This window comes from Rhinopithecus bieti, unplaced genomic scaffold, assembly GCF_001698545.2.
Source record: "Rhinopithecus bieti isolate Rb0 unplaced genomic scaffold, ASM169854v2 scaffold_74548, whole genome shotgun sequence".
In the NCBI taxonomy this organism is placed as follows: Eukaryota; Metazoa; Chordata; class Mammalia; order Primates; family Cercopithecidae; genus Rhinopithecus; species Rhinopithecus bieti.
Genome location: NW_016828873.1, coordinates 582,835 through 605,188, shown reverse-complemented (window position 1 = coordinate 605,188; position 22,354 = coordinate 582,835). Strand labels below are relative to the sequence as shown.

The following is a 22,354-nucleotide window of genomic DNA, read 5'->3' as shown; positions in this document are numbered from 1 at the left end:
AAAGTTTTGTCATTTCTCAAGTCGTGCTAGAATTCTACTTTTAAGCCATGTATTTCTAGTTCCTAAATTTGGGAAAAGGAAGTAATTTTATTCTTAATGAAAATAATGACTCTGAGAGTGATCTGGTTCATTTATTCCTAAACTCCTATATTTATATTATCAGGCCTGTAATGTGATGATGCAGGATCCTTCACATAAAGAGTTTCTAGTCATCATAAGGTAGCTTAGAAACATTGAAATAAGGGCACCATATAAGGCCCAGAAATAAACTCATAGGAAATTACTTAGAATCAATAGATAGCAAAGAATATTTCTATAGTTTTATTTTGACTCTTTTGCTTCTAATATAACATTAACTTGCTTATGTTTCTTATGACTCTGGAATACAAATGCAGTATATAAATATAATGAGGATTTGGATGGATTTCTGAATTGGCTACAGCTATTTCAATGTAAAACTAAACTAAAACAAGGGGACAACTATCTCTCAAAAAATAATTAGTTTTCTAATTCAGTGTATTTATTTTAAGCAGAATGTTAGAAAATTAGTATTTTCAAAAGTGTTAAATATAGGAAGCTATGCCTATTTAACTTTGTGTCCTTTCTTACCTTTTCCAGGGTTATTGGAGGAGATATTCCACTAGAAAAAGATTTCTGAAATTGAAATATTATTCAATCATCCTGCAATCTAGGATAAGAATGATAATTGCTGTTACATCTTATAAACGATATCTTTGGGCTACAGTTACAATTCAGAGGCATTGGCGTGCTTATTTAAGAAGAAAACAAGATCAACAAAGATATGAAATGCTAAAATCATCATCTCTTATAATCCAATCTATGTTCAGAAAATGGAAGCAACGTAAAATGCAATCACAAGTAAAAGCTACAGTAATATTGCAAAGAGCTTTTAGAGAATGGCATTTAAGGAAACGAGCTAAAGAAGAAAATTCTGCTATTGTCATACAATCATGGTATAGAATGCATAAAGAATTACAGAAATATATTTATATCAGATCTTGTGTTATTGTCATTCAGAAAAGATTTCGGTGTTTCCAAGCCCAAAAGTTATATAAAAGAAAAAAAGAGTCCATACTAACTATCCAGAAGTACTACAAAGCATATCTGAAAGGAAAGATTGAGCGCACCAACTATTTGCAGAAACGAGCTGCAGCCATTCAATTGCAAGCTGCTTTTAGGAGACTGAAAGCTCATAATTTATGTAGACAAATTAGAGCTGCTTGTGTTATTCAGTCATACTGGAGAATGAGACAAGACAGAGTTCAATTTTTAAACCTTAAGAAGACTATTATCAAATTGCAGGCACACATAAGAAAACATCAACAGTTACAGAAATATAAGAAGATGAAGAAAGCAGCTGTTATAATTCAGACTCATTTCCGAGCTTACATTTTTGCCAGGAAAGTTCTAGCATCTTACCAGAAAACACGCTCCGCTGTCATTGTGCTACAGTCTGCATATAGAGGGATGCAAGCCAGGAAAATGTATATTCACATGCTCACATCTGTTATAAAGATTCAATCATATTATCGTGCTTATGTTTCTAAAAAGGAATTTTTGAGTCTAAAAAATGCTACAATAAAATTGCAGTCAATTGTTAAGATGAAACAAACACGTAAACAATATTTGCATGTAAGAGCAGCTGCACTATTTATCCAGCAATGTTACCGTTCCAAAAAAATAGCTACACAAAAGAGAGAAGAGTATATGCAGATGCGGGAATCTTGTATCAAACTGCAAGCTTTTGTTAGAGGATACCTGGTCCGAAAGCAGATGAGGTTACAAAGAAAAGCTGTTATTTCACTACAGTCTTATTTCAGAATGAGAAAGACTCGGCAGTACTACCTGAAAATGTATAAAGCAATTATTGTCATTCAGAATTACTATCATGCATACAAAGCACAGGTCAATCAGAGGAAGAACTTCTTGCGAGTCAAAAAAGCAGCTACTTGCTTGCAAGCAGCTTACAGAGGTTACAAAGTACGTCAGCTAATCAAACAACAATCTATAGCTGCTCTTAAAATTCAGTCTGCTTTTAGAGGCTATAATAAAAGGGTAAAATATCAATCTGTGCTTCAATCTATTATAAAGATTCAGAGATGGTACAGGGCGTACAAGACCCTTCATGATACAAGAACACATTTTTTGAAGACAAAGGCAGCTGTGGTTTCCCTCCAGTCTGCTTATCGTGGCTGGAAGGTTCGGAAACAGATTAGAAGGGAACATCAAGCTGCCTTGAAGATTCAGTCTGCTTTTAGAATGGCCAAGGCCCAGAAGCAGTTTAGATTGTTTAAAACAGCAGCATTAGTCATCCAGCAAAATTTCAGAGCATGGACTGCAGGAAGGAAGCAACGTATGGAGTATATTGAACTCCGTCATGCGGTACTAATACTTCAATCAATGTGGAAGGGAAAAACACTGAGAAGACAGCTTCAAAGGCAACATAAATGTGCTATCATCATACAGTCATACTATAGAATGCATGTGCAACAAAAGAAGTGGAAAGTCATGAAAAAAGCTGCTCTTCTGATTCAAAAGTATTATAAGGCTTACAGTATTGGAAGAGAACAGCATCACTTATATTTGAAAACAAAAGCAGCTGTAGTAACTTTACAGTCAGCTTATCGTGGTATGAAAGTGAGAAAAAGAATAAAGGATTGCAACAAAGCAGCAGTCACTATACAGTCTAAATACAGAGCTTACAAAACCAAAAAGAAATATGCAACCTATAGAGCTTCAGCTATTACAATTCAGAGATGGTATCGAGGTATTAAAATTACACACCGTCAGCATAAGGAGTATCTTAATTTGAAGAAGACAGCAATTAAAATCCAATCTGTTTATAGAGGTATTAGAGTTAGAAGACACATTCAACACATGCACAGGGCAGCCACTTTTATTAAAGCCATGTTTAAAATGCATCAGTCAAGAATAAGTTACCATACAATGAGAAAAGCAGCTATTGTTATTCAAGTAAGATTTAGAGCATATTATCAAGGTAAAATGCAGCGTGAAAAGTACCTGACAATTTTGAAAGCTGTTAAAATCCTTCAGGCAAGTTTTAGAGGAGTAAGAGTTAGATGGACTCTTAGAAAGATGCAGATTGCAGCAACACTCATTCAGTCAAACTATAGAAGATACAAACAGCAAACATATTTTAATAAGTTAAAGAAAATAACAAAAACAATACAGCAAAGATACCGGGCAGTGAAGGAAAGAAACATACAATTTCAAAGGTATAACAAACTGAGGCATTCTGTAATATATATTCAGGCTATTTTTAGGGGAAAGAAAGCTAGAAGACATTTAAAAATGATGCATGTAGCCGCAACCCTCATTCAGAGGAGATTTAGAACTCTAATGATGAGAAGAAGATTCCTGTCTCTTAAGAAAACTGCTGTTTGGATTCAGAGAAAATATCGGGCACATCTTTGTACAAAGCATCACTTACAGTTCCTTCGGGTACAAAATGCAGTTATTAAAATCCAGTCATCATACAGAAGATGGATGATAAGGAAAAAGATGCGAGAGTTGCACAGGGCTGCTACTTTCATCCAGGCTACTTTCAGAATGCACAGAGTACATATGAGATATCAGGCTTTGAAACAGGCCTCTGTTGTGATCCAACAGCAATACCAAGCAAACAGAGCTGCAAAACTGCAGAGGCAGCATTATCTCAGACAAAGACATTCTGCTGTGATCCTTCAGGCTGCATTCAGGGGTATGAAAACTAGAAGACATCTGAAGAGTATGCATTCCTCTGCAACCCTTATTCAGAGTAGGTTTAGATCATTACTGGTGAGGAGAAGATTCATTTCCCTCAAAAAAGCTACTATTTTTGTTCAGAGGAAATATCGAGCCACCATTTGTGCCAAACATAAATTGCACCAATTCTTGCAGTTACGAAAGGCAGCTATTATAGTACAGTCATCTTACAGAAGACTGATGGTAAAGAAGAAGTTGCAAGAAATGCAAAGGGCTGCAGTTCTCATTCAGGCTACTTTCAGGATGCACAGAACATATGTTACATTTCAGACTTGGAAACAGGCCTCAATTCTAATTCAGCAACATTATCGAACACATAGAGCTGCAAAATTGCAAAAAGAAAATTATATCAGACAATGGCATTCTGCTGTGGTTATTCAGGCTGCATATAAAGGAATGAAAGCAAGACAACATTTAAGGGAAAAACACAAAGCTGCTATCATAATACAAAGCACATACAGAATGCATAGGCAGTATTGTTTCTACCAAAAGCTTCAGTGGGCTACAAAAATCATACAAGAAAATATAGAGCAAATAAAAGAAACAGAAAGCGCTTCAACACAATGAACTTAAGAAAGAGACTTGTGTTCAGGCAAGTTTTCAGGACATGAACATACAAAAACAGATTCAGGAACAGCACCAGGCTGCCATTATTATTCAGAAGCATTGTAAAGCCTTTAAAATAAGGAAGCATTATCTCCACCTTAGAGCAACAGTAGTTTCTATTCAAAGAAGATACAGAAAACTAACTGCAGTGCGTACCCAAGCAGTTATTTGTATACAGTCTTACTACAGAGGCTTTAAAGTACAAAGGGATATCCAAAATATGCACCGGGCTGCCACACTAATTCAGTCATTCTATCGAATGCACAGGGCCAAAGTTGATTATCAAAAAAAGAAAACGGCAATTGTGGTTATACAGAATTATTATAGGTTGTATATTAGAGTAAAACAGAAAGAAAAGATTTTAGCAGTTCAGAAATCTGTACGAACTATTCAGGCTGCTTTTAGAGGCATGAAAGTTAGACAAAAATTGAAAAACGTATCAGAGGAAAAGATGGCAGCCATTGTTAACCAATCTGCACTCTGCTGTTACAGAAGTAAAACTCAGTATGAAGCTGTTCAAAGTGAAGGTGTTACGATTCAGGAGTGGTACAAAGCTTCTGGCCTTGCTTGTTCACAGGAAGCAGAGTATCATTCTCAAAGTAGGGCTGCAGTAACAATTCAAAAAGCTTTTCGTAGAATGGTCACAAGAAAACTGGAAACACAGAAATGTGCTGCCCTACGGATTCAGTTCTTCCTTCAGATGGCTGTGTATCGGAGAAGATTTGTTCAGCAGAAAAGAGCTGCTATCACTTTACAGCATTATTTTAGGACGTGGCAAACCAGAAAACAGTTTTTACTATATAGAAAAGCAGCAGTGGTTTTGCAAAATCACTACAGAGCATTTCTGTCTGCAAAACATCAAAGACAAGTTTATTTACAGATCAGAAGCAGTGTTATCATTATTCAAGCTAGAAGTAAAGGATTTATACAGAAACGGAAGTTTCAGGAAATTAAAATAGCGCCATAAAATTCAGGTATTTCTATATTTAATTTAAATATAAAATGTGAGTCTTTGTTTTGACAAATATTTGTTAGAATGTATAAAATGAGCTTAAGCCGGTCATAAAGAATAATAGTTGAGGTGACCATTTATCTTCCAAAGTGGAACATTTTTGAAAGTGGGAAAGGGAACTAGTAAGTCAGCCAAGACAGCACAGAACTGGGATTGTTCTGGCCATGGTCACCCTGTGGTACATTTCATTGTGGGTTAATTGTAGCACTCTTAGAAGAATTTTGAGAAAATGGGAGCCCTCTTTGGCAAAGTTATTTCTTTAAGTGAAAAATGTAAGCTAAGATGAAATATTATTTGGCATAATATAGGCAAAATAGAGTAACTTTGTTCTTCTGATAATCTATTAACCAGAGCTGCTTGCTGCTTAGCCTACTAGACATACTTTATTCTGAGTGTTTAGTACCTTGGCTTCCAAATCACTTTTGTATTATTTTGTTTCATCTGTTTGCCTAATGTGTGAGGAATGTACAGTATTATCTCTTTTAAAATATGAAGGAAGTGATAAAGGTTAAGTAATATGGCCAATGTTGCACAGAGAGAGGCAGATCCAGGAACTGAATCTAAGTACTGCAGCTATTTCTCTTCACCTGCAATAACCCAGGGCTTAACCCAGATGTGATATGTTCATATCTTGCTGGAATACCATGAAGTTTAGAAGTAATGTTTTAATTCAAGAAATTCAAGTGTTAGAAATGTGCCAAATGCTGTAGTGGGTGTTATAAATAGACAATGAGTAAGATATACTTAGTTGCTGTCCTCAAGGAACTTAATTGAACAAGAAAGTATAATTATACTACATAAGAAGTGTATGTTTCAGGAAACACAGAATGGGAAATAAAGCTAGTCTCCATGATCAGAGACTTCCCAGAGTGAGTAACATTTAAGTTGAAATGTTACACTGAAGCATGAATTGGAAATAGGCAAGTAAAATGTATAGAAGAATATTCCAATTGCAAGAGATAACATGGAAAAATAAAAAAACTAGAAACAATAAAAAGTGATATGGGACCAGGTTGGCAATAGAGGGAGTAAGATTGTTGATAGATTTTTAAGACAGAAAAAATTTAGTCTTTATGCTCCAGACAAAATAAATTCTAGAGGAGTTTAAGCAGGAGAAGACGACAGTCATTTTATTAAAAAAAAAAAAAAAAAAAAAAAAAAAATTACTCTGGCAGGAATATGGAAGATGGACTGGAAAAGGAGCAAGATTAGAAGTAGGTAGACCAAATGAAAGATAGGCAGTAAGCCAGGTGAGAGTTACAGTTCAGTGTAGGTTTGTGACAATGGGATTGTTAAGTTGGCATTATATAGAGCATAAACAAGGAGACCAGCCATGTTGATGGCTTAAGTAACTCTGCAGAGTTACTCCCTCACACCCTGACATAGGGAATAAAGAGGGAAGAGCAGGTTTTGAGATTGACGATGAATTCAGCTTGGAATACTTAAGGTCTGAAGTACCTAGCAGGTAACCCCCTTGAAATATCTAGTAAGAGAGTTGACTATGTTTGTCTGGAGTTCAGGAGAGCAGTGTGAGTTTTAGAATTTGATTTGTACATTATTGGCATACGCTGATAATTAAAGTTCTGGCAATCATGAGATCACCAAGGAGCAATACATAAAATGAGTGAACAAAGAGGGCCTGGGACTTGAGCCCTGAAGAACATCAAAATTCACAGACATTGACAAGAGAAGACAACAAGGTGTTAAGAGGGAAAGAAGAAAGCTAAGAGATTATGGTATCAAGAAACCAAGGGTTGAAAGAGGAAAGGAGAGCTCGAATTCCAAACACTACTGAGAAGTTCACAATTGAAAGGTGTTCACTGGATGTGTTAGTTATGGTTTTATTCACTTGAAATGATTAAATAGCCAAAATAACAATCTTATAAAAATTTATTTTTTCTCTTATGTAATTACATAATAAAATTGTTTTTTACACGTGTAATTTTTAGCATATGCCAGTGGTCTAAAACTTTACTGCACATTGGAATAACCTGGAGTTTTGAAAAATACTCCTACCTTTAGATATTCTAATTGGTATGGGAAACAACACAAGCGTGGGATTTTTTCAGAGCTCCCGGGTGACTCTAATGAGCAGCGAAGTTTGGGAGCCACTGGGATATAGTATACATTACTAAATACTTACATATATATGTAAATATATATGTAAAATATATATATGAACTTCTCTGTAGCATTTGGAATTTGAGCACACTCTGTTTCCTCTCTCAACCCTTGGTTTCTTGATAATCTCTTAGCTGTCTTCTGCTGAACTCCAAGTTGACTTCTCTAGTCAATGTCCATAAATTTTAATGTTCTTCAGGTGTGATGTGTGTGTTTAAATATGTGTGTGTGTGTATATATATTTATAAGTATGTATATTTATAAATATATATGCTTATATACACACACACATATCTATACATATATATAATTTTCTCATTAAAACTTTGTTTTAATGAGTCTCAAAATTCTGTGACAGATTTTTGGTCAAGTTGTTTTCATTGAAAAGTACTGATTTTAAAAACTAGTAACTTAAAACTGCCACAAGCAAAACAAAAACACCAAAGTGGTCCACAAAACATTCTCCTTTCCTCCTGAAGGTTTTATGATGCAGTGTTACCATTAACCAGTCTTTTACTGTTACAGTTAAATAGCCAATTGAAACAAACAGTTCTGAGACCATTCTTCTACCACTGATTAAGACTAGGGTGGCAGGTATTGGGGATATACATAAATAATGTATTCAGGTTTACACAAAAACCATATACAATATACTCTGATTGAGTTAAGGACATCTCAGAGTAATTTTGACCATATATAATTATTGCATTATCAACTGAATTTAGAACCTAATCTAAATATAAGTTGTGCCTGTAGTATTTGTTGTAGTGCTGTGGGATAATTAAGAAATCAGAGAGACCAAGGGGTTGAGGAGGAATTGTTTAATTATTTAGGTGCACCGACCCAGTCGGATTAACATCCAAAGGACTGAGCCCCGAACAGAGTCAAGCTACCTTTAAGCATTTCGTGGGGCGTGGGGAGATCTGTGCAGGGGGAAGCGTATTACAGAAGTGAGAAACAAAGACAGTTATTCATTTAAGATATGCATTACATTATTTCTTACTTTTTAAGGAACATGTTTTACGACTTGAGATTATCTGTCTAGTGACCTTGCAGCTGCACAGCTAGAGAAACAGAGTCTTCACAATGCCTGGGAAAGGGAGAGATAAGGCTTACTACCCACAGAGAGAAAAACAGACAGTTAATTTTAAAGGACTCCAGCCCTTTGTCTTCCACTAGGGGAATTGGGTTTTCTTACATGCAACTGAGTTTTTGCTTACACAGTCTTTAATTTCTTTTAATTCCTGTTCCAGTAGGAATGTTGGAGTCAAATAGACTTGGGTTCAGATCTTGACTCTATCACTTAACAGCTGTGTGCTAACAAGTCCTTCTTAATTTCAATTTTGGGTTTTTTTCCTTTTTTGTAAAATAGAGATCTTAACCATTTTACAAGATATTTATAAATATCAAGTAAGACAACTCTGCCACTTGTTAACCCGTGTGACATCAACAAGTTACTCAATTTCTCTAGGCCTTGATTTCCTCATCTCTAAATTAGATTATAAGGACTAATCTTCTTAGTGCTTAGTTCAATAAGTTGTCGCTGTCATGTAAACCTTTAGTCTGCCAGAAGGTTGTCAAAATCAGAAAGTCTGACAGTCCTGTCACAGGAGCTCTCAGTATTCTCCTGCAGGCTGAACACAGAACCCAAAGTGAATATGGATTGGGAAGAATTCCTCTTTCTCCCCAGAACCTGCAGTAGGTCACAATGTGTTCATTTTCTTTTCGTTCTTCCAAATGGATTGAGGTGATGAGGATAATTCATCATCTGGCTTTTCAGACATGTGTGTCTTACAATTTATAAATACTGGTTAGGGTTTTGTTAGGCTGGGCTGGCAGCCAGCCATAGGTATGTGTGATAAAGCACATAATAGGTGTTCACTATAGTAAGCACCACTGTTCTCAGAGGACTCACTATGTGTCAGAGTCTAATAGAGTCATGATAGGACTATGCAATTTATTTTTGTCTGCACTAACCTTATTTAACTGTCTTTATACTGATTTATCTTATTTACAAAAAAAAAGGCATCTCATTACATATTTGTTATATTTATGTATTTAATAGGCTATGTGGAGGAGATATAGAGCCAAGAAATATTTATGTAAAGTGAAAGCTGCCTGCAAGATTCAAGCCTGGTATAGGTGTTGGAGAGCACACAAGGAATATCTAGCTATATTAAAAGCTGTTAAAATTATTCAAGGGTGCTTCTATACCAAACTAGAGAGAACATGGTAATGTATCATAGTTCTGTGGAGAATGTAATAGTATTTGTGTGTGATAGAGCTAAGCCCTTACATAAAAGTACACTGCCTATTGATTTTTATTTTAAATATTTGTTATGTTTAATGTATATGGTTGGTTTTGTTGATATTTTCTTTATTAAGGAAAAAATATATCTTGTACTGTCTTGCTTTTTTGAGATAGAGCATAGCCTTTAATTAATACAATTACTAATCTACTAAAAATATTTACATATACTTGATTAATTCAGGTTCATAAGGATTAGAGTAAGGACAGAGAGGTAGGAAGTTAATAAAACCATTTAGTTAAGACTCGGTTTTCTTATTAGTGCTTTGGTCCATTTTGTTGGGTGACTTAACTACTGGCAAAATTTTTTTTCTTACTCATTCTTTTTTTTTTTTGAACTTTGTATTATTCCTCACACTCTTTGTCATTAATGATGAGGACCCTAATTACCAACCTGTCTATGCTAATTGTATTTCCCTATTCCTAGCTCATTTCTTACACACACATTTTCACAAGCTGTTACCAGATCATCTTTTTTTAAGTTCATAGTATAAGAATTTTTCTTCGGCTCCCAGAGTTGATGAATTATTGAATCAATGATGGTTTTAAAGATGGTGTAGGAAAGCACACTAGTGTGAGAGGAATGTCTGGATCAAGCCTATGGGTAGAAGCAGGGCTTAACATATAAAATTGATCGCATGAAGACAGAAGTAGAATGTTGGTTACCAGAAGCTAGGATAGGGAGAAGGGAGGGGTGGATAAAGACAGGCTGGTTAATGGATATAAAAATACAGTGAGAAGGAATAAGATTTACTGTTTAGTAGCACAATAGTTAACAATAATTTATTGTATATTTCAAAATAACTAGAGGAATAGAATTAGAAGTTTCCTAATACCGGGAAATGATAAATGTTTGAGGTGACGGATATCCCAGTTACCCTGATTTGATCATTACTCACTGTGTGCTTGAATGAAAATATCACATGTACCCCGTAAATATTTACAACTATTACATAGCCATAAAAATTAAAATTTAAAAGCATATAAAGATACAGTTGCTACTATCAGCTACTAAGGACCAGTATCTAATTTTCCTGTAACAGATGCTGAATTTTTCTCAATGGCATTTGGTCTTATTTTCTAAGAAACATGGCAAAAAACAAGCTAGTCATTCTATTTTTTACACAATATCAAGAATAGAGTAGAAAACCTGTCCGTTCTCACATTTTATCTCTTAGCATTATGTTGATCTGTTAAATTTAATCTCTAGCGCTCAGATCTTTAAAAATTTTTCTCCAGTTCTGTTTACAAAATATCTCTACTTAGATATTTTGATGATACCTATCTTTCCTTTCAAATGAAAGGAAGTACCTAATGCTGCTTGTAAATCTCATTCTCTTCTTAACCACTTCCCATCTGCTCAAAGACTCACTTTCAATGCAAACTCAAATCTTATATTTTACCACTATTTCTACCATTCCCCCTTTATCTAGTTTTTTGCTAGATCTGGGTAACCATACTTTCTTGTGATCCTGTTCAAAATTCTGTGCCGTATTAGAATCGTACAACTTCGTATTTCTTACCCACTGGAATATTGCCAATTGTAAAACTTCTTTTGTGTGCGTGTGTAAATTCTGATTGTTCAAACTTAGCTATGAATTATGCTTGCCCACTTTTTTATTCTGTCATTGCCTTTCTTATATTTTATTCTCTTCTAATAGTTTAAAGGGGGGAGGCAATAAATACTCATTGAATAAGTTAAAATAATTTGAAATTGCTTTCCAATAACTAATTTTTAGGTTTTTGAATGTGAGAGCATCAGCAGTTATCATTCAGAGAAAATGGAGAGCTATACTTTCTGCAAAATAGCTCATGAACACTTCTTAATGATAAAAGTAGGTATTAAAATTAATTCACTTGCAAATAACTACTTTAGGAAATAGAAAACAGAATGTTTTGTATTTTTTAATTCTTACAAATAAATCTTTCACTGGGGAAAAAAAGTGTTTTTAAGGCCTAAGTATGCATTTATTTCACACACATCTATTTCAGTCAATTGAAAATTATATTCTCCCATAAAAATACTATTTGCTAGTTTTTAAAAATATATGAGGTATAGGCATACCTTGTTTTATTGTACTTCACCTTATGGTGCTTTGCAGATATTGCATTTTTTATAAATTGAAGGTTTGTGTCAACCCTGTGTTGAGCAAGTCTGTTGGTGCCATATTTCCAACACCATGTGCTCACTTTGTGGCTCTGTGTCTCATTTTGGTAATTCTCACAGGGTGTTATGTAATTGAGGAATCTAAGGTGTGCTGATGGTATGCTATGTTTTGTCAAGCTACAGACAGCTTCTATCATAGCTATTTATGATCACTGTGCTCTTTCTATTGTAGCTAGCATTTTTATTAAATGTATTTGAGCTGTAATGTTAATCCTTTTTCCTCTCACAATGAAAAGTATCAAGAGGATGAGAGGGAAAGAGCACCAAGTATCTCTTGACCCTTGACCCTTGGCTTACACCTTCATTTTGGCTATAGACCTATGTGAGTTTGGAAATAATGCTTCATCACCATTTCATATCTATGAAACATGACATTCTTAAACTATAAATCATAATTATGCCATCTCATTGAGAAATTAAAGAACTTCTAGTGGGTTAGAAATCCTTTTATTTCTACCTATTAATGTTACTTGTCAATTTTTCTTTATAGAGACATCGAGCTGCTTGTTTGATCCAAGCACATTATAGAGGATATAAAGAAAGGCAGGTCTTTCTTCGGCAGAAATCTGCTGCTTTGATCATACAAAAATATATACGAGCCAGGGAGGCTGGAAAGCGTGAAAGGATAAAATATATTGAATTTAAAAAGTCTACAGTTATCCTACAAGCACTGGTGCGTGGTTGGCTAGTACGAAAAAGAGTAAGTATTTTCAAGTAGCATATCTCAGTCTTATAAAATGAAAGCACTTGATGTTAAATAGTGTTAAGAAACTTTGGATTTTAGAGAATAATTTCAGAACTAATATGACCATTAACTTGAATTCATTCAGCTGCTAGAAAGGTAAGTGACAGGAGCACTGACCATCAGATTTTTTTCCTGTGATCCTAGTCATACTATTTCTCACAGGTGTTCACCACCAAAGACGCAAAATAAAATTTCTCCTTTGTAATGAATCTTAACAAAGGAACTGAAAATATGAGAGGCTCCATATGCAAAAGAGGTTAAATGTTATTCTAGTAGCTTTTTGCCACCACCAAGCAACTTTTGAGGTGTTGCAACCAGAATTCCTGTGAGAGCTTCCACATCTTTAGCAAGAGAGAATTCTTTTTAGGGAGGTCATAACATTTAAGCTTACAATATGTGAAGTACTGGCATAGACAAAATAATTTGATTTGAAGTTAAATAGGAGGAATGTTTGTATTTTGTTCATTAAACATCAAGTGGAAGTCTGAAGCCCAACAGCAGCTGTAGAAAGCTCCTTCTGCAGAGTCTTATGCTGGAGTTGCACTGTACTATTTAATAGCAGAGATATTAATTCACATAATTTTTTCTGATTTAATATCACCATTTCCAAGAGTTCTGCTTGGAATTCTGTAACATTTTTTTGAGTTTAATATTTATACCCTTCTCTAATTAAAAGTACATTGCAAACCTTAACTCACTGTTGTAGGGCAGTCTAGTTGAATTAGATTCTGTGGTTATTTAGTAAAGTACCCAAAATATAATTTTGCTTTCTATACTCTGAATTATGAGTTACACTGTTGGAAATATTGTATAGTAAAATATTGTAATTACTTTGAATTACAATATAAGTAATTGTAATGATTAAAAATTAGTTTATTCTTGCTAGTTTATATAATTTGATGTTGAGGTTATACAAACAATAAACACTCATTGATTAACTTAGGAAGCAGATATTTGAATATGCTTTGTTTTTTCACCTTTAGATTTTAGAACAGAGAACCAAAATTCGACTTCTTCACTTCACTGCAGCTGCATATTATCACCTGAATGCTCTCAGAATTCAAAGAGCCTATAAACTTTACCTGGCTGTGAAGAATGCTAACAAGCAGGTTAATTCAGTCATCTGTATTCAGGTTTGCCTCTTCTTTGCAGTAAAACTATAGGACATAATTTTCTGTTAGAAATTTTGATACGTAATAAACAATTTCCAAATGCTTTATGCTAAGGTTGTACAACATTTAGCCTTTTACCATATAGCTGTTAGAATGATTTGAGGGTTAGAAATAGATTGATGTTTTATGGCACAGTAATAAAGTTGTGAATTATTGTCTGATGTAATTGTACTCATTTACATTTCTGCCAGCAAAGTCTTGAGGGTACCCTGTTTCTCTACATGCTTGTCAACATAAAGTATCGGAAGACTTTCTGATTTTTGCCATTGTAATGAATGGGAAACAGCATCTCATTTTTTTTTTTTTTTTATTTACTTGATGGCTAGCGATTCTAAAATTATATTCTATATGTTGGTTATTCAAGTTCTTATCTGTGTACTTTTTTTTAACATCTTTTTTTCAGACACTTAGCCCATTTTTCCATTGGATGTTCTTTTTTATCGTGATTTATAGTAGTTCTTTACATATTTTGAAGAAGAATTCTAGTTGTTTATATACATTAACATATATTTACATATAAAATATTTAGTGAAAAAAATTGCAGAATAATACATGCAGTTTGGTAGAATTTATATAAATTGTAAAATGAAGACAATGTTGTCCGGGATTAACTATACTCCTGTACCCCTGCGTGCACAGACACGTGTTGTCCAGGATTGAATGTACTCCTGTGCGTGTGCGTGCACAGACACGTGTTGTCCAGTGTTAACTGTACTCCTGTGCGTGTGCCTGCACAGACACGTGTTGTCCAGGGTTAACTGTACTCCCGTGCGTGTGCCTGCACAGACACGTGTTGTCCAGGATTAACTATACTCCTGTGCGTATGAGTGCGCACACACACACAAGCACCCAACATGGACTGGAAAGGTTTTTGCACCAAGTAGAGTGGGGAAGTAATGCCTCTGGGGAAAGCTGAAAGATTTCTTGATACACTGTTCTGTTTCTTTCATTTATATATAAATGTATATTTGTATATATTTTTTAAAAAACTTGAAGTAGAAATGAAAAAACAAAAGCCTATGTTTTAAACAGAGATGGTTTCGAGCAAGATTACAACAAAAGAAATTTATTCAGAAATATTATAGCATCGAAAAGATTGAGCATGAAGGTCAAGAATGTCTGAGCCAGCGAAATAGGGCTGCATCAGTAATACAGAAAGCAGTGCGCCATTTTGTCCTCCGTAAAAAGCAGGAAAAATTCACTAGTGGAATCATTAAAATGCAGGTAATTGAAACTTGTACAGTTTTAGTTCAGAACTTTAATTTGCAATTCATCTACATGATATCTAACTCTATAAAACAGTCACCATTTTAAAAGCTAACACATTAGCCAGTAGAATAACTCATAAGCGCTGTACTACCATAATTTCATTGCTAAGCTCTTTATTTTCAAATGCTCTAGAGGAGGTTTATAATCAAGAAGTAAAAAAGTATTTCAACATTTTGAATAGATTTAGACATCTTTGGTCAATAAATGCTACCCAGTTTACGTACAGGAATATCTGTATTTCTTTTTTTGAAAATTGATTTTGCTGTTTATTTGAACTTGAGGTTTTAATTGAAATGCATGTGATCATGTCAAATAAATTTACTGAAAATGTTTACATTGTGAAAACAGATGTAGATATAATAGAAAACATTGGCTATAATCTTAAAACTACTCGGTTTTATCTCTTTAAGGCATTATGGAGAGGCTATTCTTGGAGGAAGAAAATGATTGTATAAAATTAAAGCTATACGACTAAGTCTTCAAGTTGTTAATAGGGAGATTCGAGAAGAAAACAAACTCTACAAAAGAACTGCACTTGCACTTCATTACCTTTTGACATATAAGCACCTTTCTGCCATTCTTGAGGCCTTAAAACACCTAGGTTAGTTCGTATTCACATGTTTAAAAAATGTTGTAATAGTACATTATTAGCTAAAACTTCATTTTGTTGCTGTAAATTTACCTCTATGTTATTTTTTTTTCTTTCAGAGGTAGTTACTAGATTGTCTCCACTTTGTTGTGAGAACATGGCCCAGAGTGGAGCAATTTCTAAAATATTTGTTTTGATCCGAAGTTGTAATCGTAGTGTTCCTTGTATGGAAGTCATCAGATATGCTGTGCAAGTCTTGCTTAATGTATCTAAGGTAGTTTTTCATTTTATTAATGAGATATTCACGGGTCAACAAATAAGGCACTGCAAATTAAGTTTGTGTTTATTCATCACTAGGGCTTAAATCTCTAAGTTAAAATTAATTTATGTGCAAGAGTCTTAGGGTGAAAAAATGTTTATTAACATAAATGTAGATTTAAGTACCAATTTTGTGTTATTTTATTTCCTCAGTCTTTATATTAAAATGATGATTAAAAGTTATTAAGTACTTACTACGTGCTAGTATTTTTCATGCATTGTTTAATCCTCATAATAATCTCTAAAATAGTTCATATTATTATTCCCATTTTATAGAGAAGAAATAATAATAATTATAGAAGTTAAGTTCCTCCCCTAAGAACCGTAGTGTGATAAATGGTAGAATTGAATTTGGATTCATTTCTGTCTGCCTTTAGAGGTAGCAGTGTTATCTACTGCATTATATCAAAATAGTATCACCACATTATAATCATATCTAGCAAAGCATGAGAAAGAAAATTATTGCTATAACTTAGTTACTCTGTAATTGTTGATCTGTGTATCAGAATTTGTCTTTTGACCTTGGACTATTCCAAACTATATGGTATGCAACCAAAGGTTGAAAGATTTCTCTTTCCTACTTAACCTTTCAGTGACAACTTAAAGCACTTTACCCAATATTTTTATTTTGAGAGGTAGTGGTTAAGAACACAGATCCGAGGCCAAACTGCTTGAGTTTGAATCCCAGCCCACTAGCTTATTATAGGTTACTTAGGTTCTCTGTACTTTACTTTCCCCAACTATAAAATGAGTATAGTGACAGTACTCAAAATGTTATTGTGAAGATTGAGTTAATACACATGAATACATAAACTTGCCATACAAAGTGTCAGCTATGTTGTTTTGTTATTTTTATCTTAGTATCATCATTTGTTACCATGCAAATTTCACTATGAATCTAATAATACAATTAGAAAAACAAGGCATGGAAAATATATCCTAGACTTATTAGTATCAAATTTATTTTGTTTTATTTTCTAGCAAGCTCTTCTTCCTCTCAAGGAGTATGTAATAGAGTAACTAATTAGATCCTGCCTTTATCATTATCTTACCTATGATTAATAATATCACAGATAAGTTATCTTTTTCCTTAGAGATTCTTACTAAAGTGGTCTTATCTTTAAAAGTTTGCTTTTATTGACTTCAAGATGTTTGTTTTCAGAGGTTTTAAATTTGATTTTTTTAAATATGAAACTTTAGAATTGGGGGAAGATTAAGATTAAAATGTGAATACACATATATGATAGATCTATAAATGATGATATCAGAGGTATTTCACAAAGTCCTTTGCACTTGCTGCAGGAGGTCCAAAAATTTGACTATAGGTATGGACTTTTGTATTTTGTTTTTTGGTTGGGTTGTTTGTAAATATGTGTGTTTATTACAACTTTTAATTTCATTCTGTTCTCTTCAAGTATGAGAAAACTACTTCAGCAGTTTATGATGTAGAAAATTGTGTAGATACACTATTGGAGCTTTTGCAGATATACCGAGAAAAGCCTGGTAATAAAGTTGCAGACAAAGGCGGAAGCATTTTTACAAAAACTTGTTGTTTGTTGGCTATTTTACTGAAGACAACAAATAGAGCCTCTGTAAGTATTAATCAGTTGCCTTTCTTTAAGATTATTTTTCTGTGGTCTTACGTCTATGACTTTTATAGTTTTCCTTTAGTAATTGTCACTCTAAAATAGGGGTTTATGTGTGTTCAAACCTGCTTGTTGCACTGATAAAATGAGTTCACGATGTATCTATGAGTTGTTCTTTCTGACGTATTAAACTGAATTCTGAAAATAAATTTATTACAGTCATATAAGTAACCATTTCCCATTTACTAGAGAGAAAAGTATCCTAGCAAGATAGAAAACCAGATATGTATAACTTCTTATCCTCCTGTTGTAACCATAATTGTATTTCAAGCTTTTCTACGATGAGACCTCTGAGTCATTCTTTTTAAACGTCACAATTAACATAGGGGAAATCATAGGCCATGATTGGACTGTGGCCTTTATCCCGATAAGTGGGAACCACTGCAGGGTAAAGCAAGGGAATTATATTTTCCAATTTAAATTTTAACAACACTCTGGCTTCTGATTGAAGAATGAATTTGGGAGAGCATGTGTGGATATAGGGAGACTATTAAGGAAGGTGGCAAGTGTTGATATGCAATGATCTAGGCAAGAGATTGTGCTTGTCTTAGGATTGTGTCGCTGAGAGATAAGTAGAAGACTTTGGAAACTTTGCAGAGGTAAACTTTTCAAGACTTGGTAACTGGATATGATAGGTATATTGACTGTAATAATTCCTATGTTGACTATAATAATTCCTTCTTGTGTTCAGTGTGGAGTTAACTATGCAACTTTTGGATATTTATCTTCTTTATAATTGCCTTACAAATTAGCTCATAATTTAAATCAATCTACCTGCCAAACTTGATGAGGTGTCTTTGATTATTCAAAGCTTAAAAGTTTACTGCAGGCTGGGTGCAGTGGCTCATGCCTGTAATCCCAGCACTTTGGGAGGCCAAGACAGGCAGATCACAAGGTCAGGAGATTGAGACCATCCTGGCTAACACAGTGAAACCCCATCGCTACTAAAAATACAAAAAAAAATTAGCTGGGTGTGGTGGCGGGCACCTGTAGTCCCAGCTACTCAGGAGGCTGAGGCAGGAGAATGGCATGAACCCGGGTGAGCCAAGATCGCGCAGTGAGCCAAGATTGCGCCACTGTACCCCAGCCTGGGCAACAGAGCGAGACTCGGTCTCAAAAAAAAAAAGATTTACTGCATAGTTTTATTTGTTATATTTGATTTTGCTAGTCTTAAAGGGATAAAATTTTAATTCTTATTACTTTTTAGTAACTGTGCATTTTATTTTATAGGATGTACGCAGTAGATCCAAAGTTGTTGACCGTATTTACAGTCTCTACAAACTTACAGCTCATAAACATAAAATGAATACTGAAAGAATACTTCACAAGCAAAAGAAGAATTCTTCTATAAGCATTCCTTTTATCCCAGAAACACCTGTAAGGACCAGAATAGTTTCAAGGTAAGCAGTTAAATGCAGTCTATAAATTTGTGTCACAGTTCATTCATTCATTTAACAAATATTTATTGAGCACTTATCACAAACAAGATGTGCTTTTCAATAGAGAAACAACATGTGAATAAGAATGGGATGTTTGGCAAATTTAAAAGAGGCAATCTTGGTAAATAATGAAATAACATTATACTGTAGCTTTGGATATTTAGTAGTTATTCAACAAACTTCTTGTATTAAATAGTTAAGAGCTAAGGCTAAGAAGCTTTTTATAAGTTTTGTTATTTGTTTAATTTTATTTAATTTATTTCATTTTACATGAAGGACAAGCTACACTGTTTAAGAAGTGCCAAAAGTCCTTCTTAGCCAAAATATCAACCTCCAGTCTTCCCATAATCACCCTGATTCTTGAAATTTCTCCTTCTGGAAATTTAGATTGACATTTTCTGATTTTATTGGGAAAAAGATTTAGTTTATTTTGGTGAACTGTCATGGCATTTAATTAGTTTTTTTTCCTCCCTTCCTTCTTTCTACCTCCTCCTTTTTTTCTTCCCCCTTCTCCTTCTCTCCCTCCCTCCCTTCCTTTCTTCATTCCTTCTTGAGACTTAGCAATCTTCTATACTAGGTACAAATCCTACATTGTTGACAACACACTATTTCTTGACCTGAGTGGTTACACAGCCATTAGCTTTATAATTATACTCGTAATTATAAATTGTATAATATAGTTATAAATTAGTTTTGTGCATGCATACTTCACAGTATAACGTAAGAAGTTCATTTGCTTGAAATATATTAATGGGACCATTTATACATATTTTTTAAGGACTTGGTAGAATTTAATATTCATTATATTTTAAAAACTCATTCTAACATATGAATAGATTTTCTTAAAATTTTGATGTAGGTCAGGCTTTTTGAGGTAAAATTTACTGACAATATAAATGTATCCTTTAAATGTATGCAATTCAATTGGTTTTGTATACAGTTAGGAAACTACCACCACTGAGATACAAAATAATTCTATAACACAAAGTTTCCTCATGCCCCTTTGTTATCAGTTCTATTTCTTTATTCCCTGGATTTTGGGAACTACCGATCTGGTTTTTGTACCTTTAGTTTTGCCATTTCTATGCTGTCACATATATGGAATCATATAGTAGATAGCTTTTTGTGACTGGATTCTTTTACTTAGCATAATGCTTTTGAAATGTGTTCATGTTTATGCATGGATTTGAATTTCATTCCTTTTTATCACTTAGTACTATTCCATTGTATGGTCATACCACACTTTTTTCACTCACCAATTGATACATCTTTGGATTTTTAACAGGACAGAATAAGATGATGGAAATGCATATAGTAGGGAATTATGTGAGAAGATGCATGAACTCCCCTCTGTTTGATACTATTTTCTCAATAAGTTTGAGATTATAAACTTAACAACTCAGAAGCAGCTCAGAGGGGATGGAGTGGAAGTTTGAAAAGAGGAAAGGACCAAGATAGTCATCTTGGAGAGAAAGAGAGCATGCTGGCAATTTCAAATGCTCATTTTAGATTTGCAATTATTGGCAAAAAATAAAGTCAGCTTGGTTGTGTAAACTTTTTTAGTAATATGCAGCTGTATAGGAATGGAGAAGGCAGATATTTTGACTCAACTTGAAATCCAAGTAGAATTTTTCAGACTAGTTTGGTAGGAGGGAGACAACAGTTAATGACATTTGCACAAATTTTGATAATACTGATGCACCTGAGCTAGATACACAGGAAAGTAAGAACAGCATTCCGGTGGAAGTTGGGTATGTGTTGAGGCCAAATGAAGTGGAGATCTCAGTGGGGTAGAAGAACTGGTTCAGTGACTGTGTTAGAGCAGATGACATGGATGAATCAGAAATGGTGGATGGAGAACAGAAGTCTCAAATTAAGATTTCCGTGTTCACACACTTTCTGATGATGACAAAGTCTAGTATGTGATCATGTTAAAAAGGATTGGTTGAGGTAGAATTCAAGGAAAGCGGGGCAAAAATGGACTAGGTTGATGGTCACATAGGTGTTGCTGTTGCTGAGAACGATGACAGGAGTTAAGAGGAGACCAAGAACCAGGTTTACAAGGAATAAGGCAGTGAGGGTTTGGCCGATGACCAAAAGGCAGTGGGCAAGCTAAATAGCAAAAGCTTCAAAGAAGCCAGCATTATTTTTTTAGAAAGCATGGAGAGAAATAGTCTGGAAATAATGATGGACAATAATATGAAGTTCTCCCACCTCTTTGAGCAGGTTGTAAGGGAAATGATGTGTTCAGGAGTAGCTACAATTTAGCTAAGACGAAAAAGGTGAAGGTAACTCATAAGAGAAGAACTTTATTAATGCCAGACTTTTTTTTTTTTTTTTTTTTTTTTTTTTTAACAGCTTAAGCCAGATTGGGTTTTGAGAAGAGATACATGGAAGCAAATCACAGAATCCCCTGCAAGCCATTCAAATGGTGATGGATACACTTGGCATTCCTTATTAGTTTACTAATGTAAACATTTTCAGTATGTATAGTGTAAAGAAATATTAAAGCCAATCATGAGTATGTAAAGTGATTTTTGCTCTCTGTACAACTTTTGAAATCTGACTTTGTATTTAAAAAAGCATAACCTGTTCATTACCTTCTTCATTTTTTAATTATTTATAGCTTTATGCATATAACAAACTAATACGTCATAGATGATTATATTATTCCTATTATCTTAAAGTATTATAGTAGTTGGAATGTAATCATATTCCTAAAAGGAAATAATACCTGGTTACACCTTTTTTATAGGCAAGTTGAGGAATTTTTATAAAACAAATGTTAGAAATTGAAGATCTGTCTACTCACTAAGAAGTGAGACTAGGATAAAATAATCTCACAAATTCATATCAACAGCATCCTTATCCATATCCTTGACTGGCTAAAGCATCCAGATAAGCAAGTGAGTCCTTCTAGGCTCACAAAAAGAATACACCTACCACTGTATTTACCAAAAATTCTTACCATTGAACTGATGGGGGTTATAATTTGAAGTGGAAGGAACATGCTATTGCTTATAATAGAATCGTGTTGTGTAGTTATATACCACAGACCTGAAAATGATTCAATATTGAAGTGTGATTTTTTTTCTACAGCTTTGAGTCACTATTACTAGTATCTGTGGTTTCAGGGCCACAGATGTCTAATTCTCATGGCTGAAATCTGATAGAGT

The 22,354-nt window shown here is 34.1% G+C and overlaps 1 protein-coding gene across 1 annotated transcript in view; it reads left to right on the top strand.

The window, feature by feature from the left end:
* ASPM (assembly factor for spindle microtubules) overlaps window positions 1-21,840 on the top strand; it is a 62,943-nt gene extending 41,103 nt beyond the window's left edge. Inside the window, exons 18-28 of the mRNA XM_017864634.1 lie at window positions 619-5,366; window positions 9,591-9,757; window positions 11,573-11,668; window positions 12,491-12,700; window positions 13,729-13,878; window positions 14,950-15,141; window positions 15,597-15,787; window positions 15,895-16,049; window positions 17,509-17,685; window positions 18,970-19,146; window positions 21,537-21,840. Coding sequence (XP_017720123.1) covers window positions 619-4,353 — 3,735 coding nt within the window. The 3' untranslated portion in view covers window positions 4,354-5,366; window positions 9,591-9,757; window positions 11,573-11,668; ... (6 more) ...; window positions 18,970-19,146; window positions 21,537-21,840. The remainder of the gene's footprint in view (window positions 1-618; window positions 5,367-9,590; window positions 9,758-11,572; window positions 11,669-12,490; window positions 12,701-13,728; window positions 13,879-14,949; window positions 15,142-15,596; window positions 15,788-15,894; window positions 16,050-17,508; window positions 17,686-18,969; window positions 19,147-21,536) is intronic.
* The last annotated feature ends 514 nt before the right edge of the window (window positions 21,841-22,354 follow it).